Source organism: Myxocyprinus asiaticus, chromosome 21, assembly GCF_019703515.2.
Source record: "Myxocyprinus asiaticus isolate MX2 ecotype Aquarium Trade chromosome 21, UBuf_Myxa_2, whole genome shotgun sequence".
Lineage (NCBI taxonomy): Eukaryota > Metazoa > Chordata > Actinopteri > Cypriniformes > Catostomidae > Myxocyprinus > Myxocyprinus asiaticus.
Genome location: NC_059364.1, coordinates 14,671,461 through 14,684,946, shown reverse-complemented (window position 1 = coordinate 14,684,946; position 13,486 = coordinate 14,671,461). Strand labels below are relative to the sequence as shown.

Here is a 13,486-nt window from a genome sequence, read left to right as displayed (position 1 = left end):
CAGTGCAGCTCCTATCTACTTGAATGGGGAAAGACTGAAATCTCCAAAACAGTTGGTCAAAATTACAATCAAAGAACATATTTCAAATCTGCAGTAAAATCTGACAACACTGGTATCATAAATGGTGCTTCTTTACCTCAGATTACACTAAAAAAACAAAATTTTTCCAGCTTTTATAGCTAATACACATGTGTGTTCTAGAGTTGATTGACAGGTGATGTCTGTATCTAAAAGGTGATTGGCTCTTTTACCTGTAAGGCGGGACTTCCTATCTACATCCGTTGACCGCAGTTGGGCGTTCTAATTTCTCCCATTCATTTAAAAAGAAGTGGCCTGTCTCTGCTAAATAGTCTCTGGTGCAACTTCAAGGTAAAAGTTTTGTGTGAAATTGAGTAAATATAGTGCTAAATAAGAGTTTATAATTTTTTTAGCAATTTTATGTTTATGTTATTTACTATATTAAATTGTGCTATATATCATCAGTGTATTGGCCTGTCTGCCACCCTGCTCTCTAGATATCGGCATCAGCCATAAAAAACCCATATCAGTCGACCATTAATATATATATATATATATATATATATATATATATATATATATATATATATATATATATATATATATACACACACACACACACACACACACACACACACACACACACACACTACCGGTCAAAAGTTTTGAAACACTTGACTGAAATGTTTCTCATGATCTTAAAAATCTTTTGATCTGAAGGCATATGCTTAAATGTTTGAAATTAGTTTATAAAATATACAATTATAAAAATATAATTGTGCCAACATATTAATTTATTTCATTATAAAACTAAAATGTAATTAAAAAAAAATAGTTTTTGAAATTGATGACTTGGACCAAATAACAAAGAAAAGCAGTCAATAAGTGCCCAACATAGATGGGAACTCCTTCAATACTGTTTAAAAAGCATCCCAGGGTGATACCTCAAGAAGATGGTTGAGAAAATGTCAAGAGTACATGTCTACAAATTCTAGGCAAAGGGTGACTACTTTGAAGATGCTAAAATATAACACAGTTTTGATTTATTTTGGATTTAGTTTAGTCACAACATAATTCCCATAGTTCCATTTATGTTATTCCATAGTTTTTATGACTTTATTATTCTAAATGTGAACAATTATAATAAAGAGCTGCTTTGATAAAAAGCATTTTGAAAAGAAAACCTTTTGATGAAAACTACTTTTATGTTCCAAATTTTATACATTTTAGAATTTAGACATGTCAGTGATTTCTGCCACAGAGTTAAAGACTTAAACTTTAAACATTTAACTTTTTTTACCCACAATAATCATACAACATACAAATAATTTCATTTAAATGTGTTTTGTTTTGTTTTGCTTTACTTTGCTTTTTTTTTTTGAGAAACAGAATATAATTCCAAATACAGTTGGCTCAAAAATCAGACTGAATGGGCATGATGTTTCTACCTTTTAATATGCATTCGCCACAGTTTGACATCTTCCACCCCATCTTTCCAGCATTTGACAAATGGTTTGATGTATGCACGTTCATCTGTGTGTGTGTTCATGCGTCGTTTAATGTGTGATCTCTTCTGTGTTTATTCTCTTCTCCCTCGTTATCCATTGGCAGATCTCCAGATATGTGTGTGTGTGTGTGTGTGTGTGTGTGTGTGTGTCTGTGTGTGTGTGTGTCTGTGTGTGTTTCTCTCATGCATTTCCCAGCTCTTTAATTACTGTCCTTTTATGCAGGGCTGGCTCAGGTATGTGTAATTATGCTGGTAATAGGGTCTGGAAAGTGTCCACCTGCCTCTCACTGCCCCCATTTATACTGACAGAGTCTTCATCATTTCACATCAAGCCATAATGAGCTGGCTTTCTCTTCATGAACAAAGCATTGCATTGCTTCTTGTACTTTTCCTTTATTGTGTCAGTGCCATGTCTGCACGTAGAGTTTCAGCTGTGATGTCAAACTGTTGTCAACCCATTTACACACTACGTGGAACTATATAACCACATCTTTTCTACATAATATTCATCATTTGTTGAAAAAGATACCTCAATGTTCCAGTAATTACAATTATTCTACAACGCACATCACATCTGTGTCTTGTTCGTGTTTTCTCATACTTTCAGGTCGATATATACATGGGGTTTGAGAGCCGCAGCATCCCAGAGGATTGTGTTTGCTACAGCTAGTGTGTCAAAGTTTCCCTGGCACCCGTCCCCATGTAATTACGAGCCTGGGTGCCTGGTGACAGATCGTCGGCAAGAGAGCCAGCTGAATGTCGTGGCACCTGCTGGGCTCCCAGTTTCTGCTTCTGGCTGCAGACACAGTCAAATTACAAGCAACTGTATCAGTGTGAATGGAATGGTTTGAAACTATTCCTGCCTGGCCAGGTGTTGTTCTCCTAACAATGCAGTTGTGTTGCTTCCTTGAAATTTTATTATCCAAGACGTCCCATTGTATTTGCATTTTCAGAAACTCAGTTATGTGCGCTGTTTAAAGTACTATAACAAAATAGTCTCAAGTGACTTCAGAGTATAAGGGGGAGATGGACAACTCAAAGTACACAGTATGGCAGCCATAGGAATGGAATTCCCGGCTTTCAGTTAGAAGAGCTCATCGCATTTTTCATAGAGGCATCATCTGCTTGTTTCGTTTTTACTATGAAACACACATGTACATTAACTGGACCAGCCTGCATATCATAATTGTAGGCGTGAATTAAGCTGGCATTGCCAAGATTTTTTTTTTGTGCCTTAACTTCCTGAGCCCCGTGTGACTTCTGTGTGCATTTTCCATTAAATGTTTTGATTTCTAACTAGTAGCACCAAATAAACAATAATAATAATAATTTAAAAAAAACATTTCTAGAGCAAATAGTTTTCCTAAAAAATTGATGTCCTCATATGTGGACAGCGGGACTAAGTTGTGAAATTTTAAGAAATACCAAGCTATAGAAAGTCAGATTTGTTTCATCAAATAGTTTATTATGTGTCCAGGAGTGTTGGTTATTCATGCTTTTGAGACGTTATAGACATTACAGCTGATTTTCTAGAAAGATGAATACATAATTCTGATTAAAAGTAATGGCCAGCATCATATACAATTCTGAATCTATGTACTGATTATCATTGTGCCATGTCTGCCAAACATGTTGAGTGGTCCAAACATAATCTGCTGCCTTAAACTGAACTTTTGGTCAGATGAATGCCTTAGCTGCATAGGAGAGCTATAGGATACACCCTTGCTCCCTTGCTTTCTATTTAGTGAATGACTTATCCTCCAGTGTGCTGTCTGTCTGCACTGGTCTCAGAACAGTTTGAAATGCACTTTATTTTCATCCTAACTCCATATAAAGCCTCTGAAAGCAAAATTTTTCAGCTTTTGGATGAATACATTTATTCTCAATGTGAAAATGCAGAGTAAATATATAGGAATGCATTTAATAATGAATAGCACCTTATTATACAGTGTTAACAAACACAAATTTTAGATTAAAATGAAGCGAAATGACCCACAGATTTGTTACTGTGAAAAGTTATTCAAAATAACACGTTTTTGAAATGTCTGTCAGAAAACCGCTCCACTCATCCGAGTACTTCATGTTTATCAGTGCACCAAAGCGCTAAAAATGAAAGAAATATTTAAAGCAGCAAATCAAACGAAGCTAGAGATGCTACTCTTTACAACCAAACAGGTTTCAGTGAAAATAATTTGAAGAGGTTTCTTACCAGAGGCACTTTTGTTGCCGTTGCGCCCATTTAAGCCGTTCATGGAAATCGACACCATGGTGTTTGGTCACGTGGCTCCGTGAGCTAGACGTTGATCACTTAAATGACTCCTTAGAGTGTCCTAAACAGTATGCAATGGGTTTAAATGAATTTAAATCATGCGTTACGTATAGCGAATGCAAAATAGTGAGTCCTTGCATGAGGCCACGAGGTTGCGTGAGGTTAAAGAAGCATATTACTTTTTATAAAATGCAAATATGATAAAATATACCAATGTTTAATAATTAAATACATGAATTAATTATAACAGTAAGCCATTCTTCAGGTAAAATAGTTAGTTGTAGATGCCAAATGTCAAAACAATTTGGAGTTTCTGAAAACCCAATTGCAAATTGTTGTTTTTCACATTTTATCTCATAAATCCTGGGCTCTTAATTAATAAGTTTAGTCCTTAAAGACTCACTGAAGTAATGATCATAACATTTTGTCGTTAGCTTGTGCTAATATACATCTCTTACTGAGTTGCAAATCTTTCTCTCTCTCTCTCTCCCTCCCTTCCTCCCTCCCTCCCTCCCTCTCTGGTCCTTCAATCAGGGTTGAGTTATGACCAGTCTGGCCCGCACGCAGTGCTCTCTGCTTCCTCATTAGGCCTCCATTAACCCTCTCAAACTGAGCATCCACTCAGCTTACCGGCAGATGTGTTTGGACACTGTTCTTCATGTCCCACAATCACCCGCTGCTGTATGGGAACTGTGATTCAGAACCTGGCTTTCAGCACATTTACTGTAAAGCGACATACAAGGCTCAGGGGTCTTACTTTGATTTAATGTTGTTCACAGACACATTCAGTAAAACTACTTTTGATTATGTCAAACGTATGTTGCGATTTACTGTTGCCCAACTGGAATAGCATGGTGCTTGCAACGTCAAAATTGTGGGTTTGATTCCCAGGGAACGCACATACTGATAAAATGTACCGTATAGCTCAGTTGCACTGCAAATCTCTTTGGACAAAAGCGTCTGACAAATGCATACATTTAAAACGATTTTGACAAATAATATCTCTTAAACAGTCAGGCTCCTGAACAATAAGGAATATAGCCACTGCTATGCATTAAGGCCTATGTTCTGGCCTTTTAAGGCCTTTTATCCTTCTGCCCATGTCCCTTCTAAGTTTTGTGCACATCACTGGATATAAATATAGTATATTCTCAGCAGGTTTAAAGAAAAAGTGGTAATAATCCTTCAAAAGTGGATTTTGATCTCAGATCTCAAATTGAAAGTCATATCTGGTATGCTGGTGGCTTCCATATTAAGTTTGGGACTCTGGGAGGCTGATGTGATGAAAGTGATCATATGATCAGTATTAGCTCCTCTTTAGCAGTTCTCTGTGTGTGTGTGTGTGTGTGTGTATGTGTTGTGTGTGTGTGTGTGTGTGTGTGTGTGTGTGTGTGTGTGTGTGTGTGTGTGTGTGTGTGTGTCCATGACACTGGAGCGGATCAGTGAACAGTGGAAAAGTGCATTAGCTCCAAAGACAATTTAGCATTTAAATAATTAAAGTTTAGGAAAATTGGCTAAAATGTGAGCAAAGAGTGAATGAATAATGCGCCGCATATATGCTCACTAGGACTGCGTTTCAGCATTGTTATCCCAAGTAGCCATTTTATCAAAGCAAATTTCAGCAACAACATCCCTTCAACACTGTTTAACTGTTTATAGACCATTTCAAGGACGTAAACAATAACAAATGAATTAGAAAGCTAGTGCGCACGTCTGGCCCTGAAGCATTTCTGGTAGTGGCATTTATATAACCCAAAACTGTCTAAATAAAATTACAAGCGTGTGCTTTTAAAGTCTAGCTAAAAGTAAACAATACGATGTCATTTCTGGATCCTTTAAATAAGACTCTGAGTCAACAAATTTTCTTAAAGAACATCAAACGTTTTCCTGAAGTGACTAATCCAGACGTGTTGTTGATACTGAGCGTGTCTATACAAGAGAGGCGATGAAAATACATCATAGTTTCGATGCTCACAATTATTTCTTCAGCGGCAAGGTCGAGAATATTGAATCTCTCTTGTTATAATCAATGAATGTTTTATTTTTAATTAAAAAAGAGCCAATCACTCTTTCTTCAGCGGTAGCTTCTATACTACTCCAGTTACTCTGAGAATACTGCAGATATTGTTGACTTTTGTATGACAAATTGCTTGTTAGGTTACTCATTTGTAAGTCACTTTGGATAAAAGCATCTGCTAAATGACTGTAAATGTAAATGACTTGCGAAACTTCATTCATTATAATGGGCGTGATCTATAGTTACCTTTATAGCCCATAAAGAAATACTTTGACTTAATTAGCCTTCTAAACTTAAGCCTATCAAAAATACTATTAGTTGGCAAAAATTCCATTCACCTACTAGAGATAAGATGTTTGCTACAGATGTTAGTACTGCACGTAATCAGCCATCTCGCTTCACTGCAGCAGTTCATGCGTCCATTTGTGGTTGCTTTTGGAAATATAAACACCTTCATTTCCATTAGTTCCAGGCATCCAGGGAGCATCCAGCCACCGAACAACATGGTCCACACTTTAATAATGACATTCTATTACAATTGTATTAACGTTATTAATGTTAATCGTGTTAAAGTCACTATGAATAAAGAACCTCCTGCTGTTGTTTTGTATGAGTCTGACAAATAGAAATGTTCAAGGAATAAAGACGTCACTTCCTTCCACCGACAAATAGCCCTTGAAATGGTCTTTATTGTCACTTTAAAATATTATTACAGAAGGCTAAGCATTTTTCTGCTTGTATTTAATTTTACAGTTGGTGTTATTTCCTATTTCTGTATTTCCATATCTATACTATTAAACTTTCCTTTATAGGCCTATCCATTTATGTTATAAAATGTTCATATACATACATTTCTACAATATTTAGCTGCCCTAAATACATATATATCCATATCTAAAACTTCTTAAAATTTTTAAACTTCTTCATATATACATCCCCATATACATAGTATTTAACTTTGCTGTATATCCATATATGTAGTATTTATGTTTAGTAGTATATATATCCATATCTTTAGTGTTAAAGGTGCTTTAATAAATGTTTTCATGGAAAGGTATGCAAAAAAAGTCAAACTCCCTGAAAGATGTTAATGAAATAAGTCTGTGACAGCACTAGACTCTGTAAACAGCAAACAAAAATGTGTCTGCAGGATGTGTTCTATGACGCTTTTTGCCTGTTAATCATTTTGCACGTTCTCATAGTATTGTAATTGCAGCGAATTATTGAGGCTTAATGCCATTTTTATGCCATGTTGTTTGTAATAGTTGTCAGTTAAGGGCGCTATTTTTCTGCTGTTGTTTTTGACAACCTCTTCTGCTTTGTGTCGGTCCCAATAAAGCTCATCTGGTATCCTTGGATTGTGAAATTTTGGAAAGAGGGGGTGTGACTAATCCAACAGCTCAGCTTGTGGAAATTCCAGAATGGCTAAAATCGCTTACAGCACCCATAAGCTCTCTTATACATTCATATTTTTAGTATTAAACTTTCTGATACATCTGTATCTATAGTGTATTTCTTATGCTCTACCACTGCAGTTGCATTGCATTTTCTTTCAGCTGGCAGGGACGCTTACCTCATTGTCATGGCAAAGGTTCACGATGAATGCAGATTACATCAGAGTTTGTTGGAAAATTATACCAGACTGCTCAAACTTTCCAAGCCCCGACAAATGACGATTGCGATGACGATATATATATATATATATATATCCATATCTTTAATATTTAGCTTTATTTTATTTATTCTATATTTTTTGCCCAAAGTTTTCTTATTCATCCATATATACAGTATGAAACTTTTTTATGGTCTGAGACTTATAGTTTGGATTGCTTTACACTCTTTCTCTCCCTTGCTTTTTAAATTAATTTATCCTTTATTTCACCATTGGATGCATATACTCTGGGGCTATTAGGATATAAATTGCATAAGACAGAAACAGAAAGTTATCTCCATCTCTGCTCCACCTCTGCTGAAGTCCCAGTGCCCTACTCTCTGAACACATCATCTGAAATGGTGAGACTGACCTCTTTCAACAGGAACCCTCACCTTGCTGTTCACTTTCTGCCTGAGGGCAGAACGAGAGAGTGAGAGAGAGAGAGAGACTAATATATAATGATCTAAATAAATTTAGAAGAGTTCTCAGCAGGCACATATGTTGTTAGGCTTATGCAGTTAATAGTGATATTAATACATTTCAATATTTTTTCAATTATTTGTACAATATATATTTTGGTATTGTATTGTGTCTTCAATTGATGTCCAATGTAAAATTTGTGTGTTTGAGAAAAAACAGTTTAGAACACCTGTACCGACACATGCATTCTGGATTCTTCCCCCTTGTGCTCCAGAGGAGTAGAGAAGATTTGTCTCATTCTCATTGTGGGTTGAAAGGGCAAAGAGTCAGAAAAAGTGAGTGAAACCAACTTTCTCTTTATGGACACCGCAACCCCTGGAGACATTATTTTGCACAAAAGTAAAAATGTTACTAGTCTCAAGTCAAGTTTTAACATTTACTCCAAAGGGCATGCCATAAACTATTAATAGACAGCTGTCTGTCACCTCAAGGGCTGTGAGAGATGTTTTTATATTGAATCCTCATGTGGTTTGCCGGTAAGGGGGAGAGGAGATGGTCCGGTCTCTCACTGTCCCACTGGGAGTCCTGCTTTATCTCTCTCGCCATCCACCGGCAGACGAGACGGGAGAAGCCATTACAAGGCTGTCTGAGAATATTGCAATATTCAGCAGGGTGATTATCTGATGTCTCCCTGGGAGGCACATTTCCTCTGTGAAGGGAGAGAGAGACGCACCTGCGGTAGAGAGGGAGAAAGTGAGGTTGATAAGGACGCTTAGAGTTGACAGAAAGGAAGTATCACCTTTCTTGGTTTTAAAGGAGGTCTTTTTAGGGCAGAAATGAATATGCATTTAAGGACTCGAAATCTACAGCTGATCACCCCAATGTTTTAGCAGTTTATAAATGTGTCTAATGGTGGTCTAACCTCAGGGTTGTCCATGTTAGATCACTTTCCAGCAGTGTATTTACAGAAACGTAATTTTTTTTTTTTTTTTTTTTTTTTACAAATCTGAGCCTATATAGAGTGACCCCAAAAACTACTTAAGCTGCACTTAAAATGTGTTAATGTCATTGCACTTGATACATATTTTTTATACCAAGTGGAACTGGCATACTAATGATGATAGTCCTTTTCACACTACTAACTTGCTTATGCGGCTTAGGTGTCCAAATCCTTTTTGGGGCCACTGTTTAATATGTGAATGCAAAGTAACTGTTTGTTATTGGAACATTAGCTATAAATTTGATCTTAGTAAAACAGTGTATTCCCTTCAGATTGAAAGAAAATTTTCTTTTTGTTGTTTTATACTTTTTCAGATGTGGTCTTTGGGAAGAATGGGAAGAATCAAAAGAGGTTTTTGTACTGAGATCTTGGTTGTACTTATGTAATCATGAAGATCTTCAGCAGGATGGCCGGTCTGGGTGGTCCAGAATGGAGAATGTGCAGTGATAGGGAGCGCATGGAGGTTTTATGTTTTACTTTTAATCTTGATGTTCTGACATTACTTCTGGTCAACTTTGGTTAGAGAAAACTGGAAGTTTTATCTTGAGTGGATTAACGATAATGTGCTCTATTCGTTTATTTGTACTGTATTTAAGCACATATCTTAATAATTACAATTGATTCAATGTAAATGGGCAATAACACCTAAAAGAAAACATATGTTCAGAATAGTATACTAATCAGGTATGTTGAGCACAGTATGCACATTTTCTGTGTGGAATACATGGATGACCTACTATATTTCCCAAAATGTGCAGTATACCACAACATATACGGTGTGAAATACTGTACTGTACAATGCAATGTACTCTGCTTGACCTTTCATTTCCAGTGTGACCTTTTCATGACTCATTATATGACCGGACAACTATGACTTGAGACGTTATTAAGGGGCAGTCACACTTTGCACTCCATTCACTCCCATTCAAACACATCCAAATGCGGAAACGCAAGCTCATGCGAAGAAATTTCGTACTAAGCTGCATACCAAAGTTCAAGCTTGGTGAGCTCTGAACTGTAAATTCATATGACTGAAATGTCACACGCTGACCAATTGGATCAATTCAAATGATAATTACTTCAAAGCTGCGAGATTTATTGTTGCAGGAAAGTGAGTAGACAAGTCCTCGTGGTCGCGCAGCGACTCGCCCCAATCTGGGTGGCGGAGGATGAATCCCAGCTGCCTTCGCGTCTGAGACCATCAACCCGCTCATCTTATCACGTGGCTTGTTGAGCGCGTTGCCACGGAGACATAGCGCATGTGGAGGCTTCACGCCATCCACCACGGCATTCACGCTCAAGTCACCACGCATCCCACTGAGAACAAACCACATTATAGTGACCACGAGGAGGTTACCCCATGTGACTCTACCCTCCCTAGCAACCGGGCCAATTTGGAACACTTATTTAGATTTGAGTTTTCTAGAATATGTCAAAATGTCATATTACGATATGACACATTACAGCAGTGATACTCTCATATTAATTTATGGTGCTTCCCTTAGTCATGTGTTTACCAAGTGATGCATCCAGGTTTCCATTATGCTAAATGCCCCTTTTGCACTCTTTCTGCAGATCGACCGTGTCATATTCTGCGTCTTTCTGGAGACAGATTATGAGATTTACAACAGGAGGATGTCAGATTTCTTCTCCCCAGGTACTGTATCTTCTTATTTAAATCAAACTTTATTTTATTTATTGGTTGTAACACTCACTAGGTTCAAAGCTTGTTACTTGGGTATCAAGCTGGATTTACACTGTCAGGCTTCTGACTGGCAGGAAGCCTGAAAAAAATGTGTATAATATTTTGTTGTAGAATGAAGTGCAGCACAGCAAGCAGGGATTGGATTCTACATAACCAAAACTAATGGAATGCATCTTAAGAACTGGGAGATTGAAACACAAGAAGACCTTCACCAAACTGAACATAACCACCTTGTTTAAATATGCAAATTGTACATTCTTCTTCACAGGCAAAGTTACTGTGGTCAGACTCTCTTCAGATTAAAGGTGATGTGTCTTCTCGATATTAAAATACTTTCTACTATCCAGCCTTAAATGCAGATACATCTATAAGTAAGTCATTAGTAGTAATTGAAAAGTGTGAATGTTGAATCAGAATGTTGCTCTTTTTGTTTGAGAATCCCAACCAGCTCAATGAAGCAACATTGTTTAAACTAATGGCATGAATCTGGGGCAGGTCTGTCTTCAGTGGCAAGAAAAAGTATGTTAGCTCTTTGTTATTACCTGCATTTATGAATACATTTGTCTTAAAATCTGGTTTGATCTTCATCTAAGGTACAATAATGTACAAACACAATCTGTTTTAACTAAAAACACACAAATTATTGCATTGCTCTTGTACATATTGAAGACATCATTCAAAAATTCACAGTGTAGGTTGGAAAATGTATGTGAACCCCTAGGCTAATGACGACAACAAAAGCTAATTAGAGTCATAAGTTTGAAAACGTGGCATCCAGTCAATGAAATGAGATTGGAGGTGTGGGTTAGAGCTACTTTGACTTATAAAAAACACTCAAACATTTTGAGTTTTCTATTAACAAAAAGCATCTGCTGACATGGACCATGCCTCGTAAAAATGAGATCTCAGAAGACCTACGATCAAGAATTGTTGCTTTGCATAAAGCTGGAAAGGGTTACAAAGTTATCCTGAAGAGCTTAGATATTCATCTGTCCACAGTTAGACAAATTGTCTGTAAATGGAGACGATTTAGTAATGTTGCTACTCACCCTAGAAGTGGCCATCCAGCCAAGATGACTCAAAGGGCACTGGAGAATGCTTAATGAGGTAAAAAATAAACCTAGAGTGACAGCTTAAGACTTGAAGGAATCATTGGAACTGGTTAACATCTCTGTTCTTGAGTCTACTTTATGGAAAACATTAAACAGGCATGGTGTCCATGACAGGACACCACAAAGGAAGCCACTGCTTTCCAACAAAAACATTGCTACATGCCTGAATTTTGCCAAAGACCACCTTGACACTCCACAATGCTACTGGTAAAATGTTTTGTGGACTGATGAAACTAAGGTTGAATTGTTTGGGAAGAACACACAGCACTAGGTATGGCATAAAGAGGGCACCTCATACCCACATGAAAACATCATCCCAACTGTGACGTACGGTGGAGGGAGCATGTGGCTGAGCTGAAGCAGTTCTGCAAGAAAAAATGGTCCAAAATTCCTTCTGAAATTTGCACAGGTCTAATCCGCAGCTACCGGAAACGCTTGGCTGAGGTTATTGCTTCCAAAGGAGGATTGACCAGTTATTAAATCCAAGGGTTCACTTACTTCTTCCACATCACTGTGGATGTTTTATGGGATGAGTTCAATAAAGACATGAAAGGTTATAATTCTTTGTGTGTTGTAGCTGAAGCACATTGTGTTTGTCTTTACTTGTGATTTTGATGAAGATGAGATCACATTTGTTTTTACCAATTAATGCAGAAAACCATCTAATTTCAAAGGGTTCACATACATTTTCTTGCAACTGTAGTTATCTGGCCAATAGCAGACAAGGGGAGTCTTCAGGAAACATGTTTGAAAACTTAACAACTGCTTTGGAGATCAACCTACAAATGGCTCATTTATAGTTGTCTCACTACATTAAGCAGGGTCAGAAGAAAGTATTTTAACTTTGAAAAAACTACACACATCACCTTTAAAGCATAGCCTGCATAATATACACAGATCCACAATATATGCATTTAGTGGGAAGAATAAAAATAGGAAACACTTTGTGTACTAGAATGTGTGTTTGCTGTCTGCATCTCACGGCTCATTTGTGTCTCAATTTGTAACCAGGCACCTTTGAGTTGTGGCGTTCCCAAAAACTTATTTTGTATCTAAGCTCTGAGGCCACTAGAACATCTAATTTTCCTGCCGTCCCAGGAAATACTCCGCCACATGAGTTTAACAGGTGTGAAACTTCTTTTAGGGCTGGAGTTTCTGCTTCTAATATTTCACAGCACCATTTGCTTCTCTCTGAAGCGGAACCATTGTTGCCCGGAGGTCCACATGTAGAGCATGACTCAGAGGGGTTTTGATTTTGTCATCACCCTGAGTCTCTAATGCATATCCCAGATGTTGGAGACATGCAGGATGGCACCTCCTCAATGTCTCTGTCTCACACTTCTGCTCATCTGTTTCTGGTATGATTATGTGGTCTCCAGTGCCAGTGTGGTTTATGTACAGATGAACGTCATGTGACGGGACTTGAAGCTGGTTCTCTGGTTTTCTCTCTTTTTGCCTTACACTTTAGCCTTCTTTCAATGTCAATATCTCTTTTTTTCTGTCACCCAATCTCTCATTTTGCTCTGTTCCATGACATAAGAATCTGCAATCTAAGTATCATGGAACCTCATAAATGGCTGATTTAGAATGCTCAGCATGTATGGTTCCATGAAGAACCTTTAACGTTTTCGCACATAAGTTTCTTCTGTACTGATGGACCCCCTAGCGTGAGTTCTTTAATGTATCACAGCAGGTGCACTAAAGATTAGATTATATATTATCAAACATATAATGTGGTTTTTAGAGGTTTATAATGATTGATTAAGATAGATAAGATGCGATCG

The 13,486-nt window shown here is 37.3% G+C and overlaps 1 protein-coding gene across 2 annotated transcripts in view; it reads left to right on the top strand.

The window, feature by feature from the left end:
* The window catches only part of LOC127412386 (ADP-ribose glycohydrolase MACROD1-like), an 817,662-nt gene that overhangs the window by 712,319 nt on the left and 91,857 nt on the right, over window positions 1-13,486 (top strand). For both annotated transcript variants that reach the window (XM_051648695.1, XM_051648696.1), the window contains exon 9: window positions 10,461-10,542. In XM_051648695.1, coding sequence (XP_051504655.1) covers window positions 10,461-10,542 — 82 coding nt within the window. The remainder of the gene's footprint in view (window positions 1-10,460; window positions 10,543-13,486) is intronic.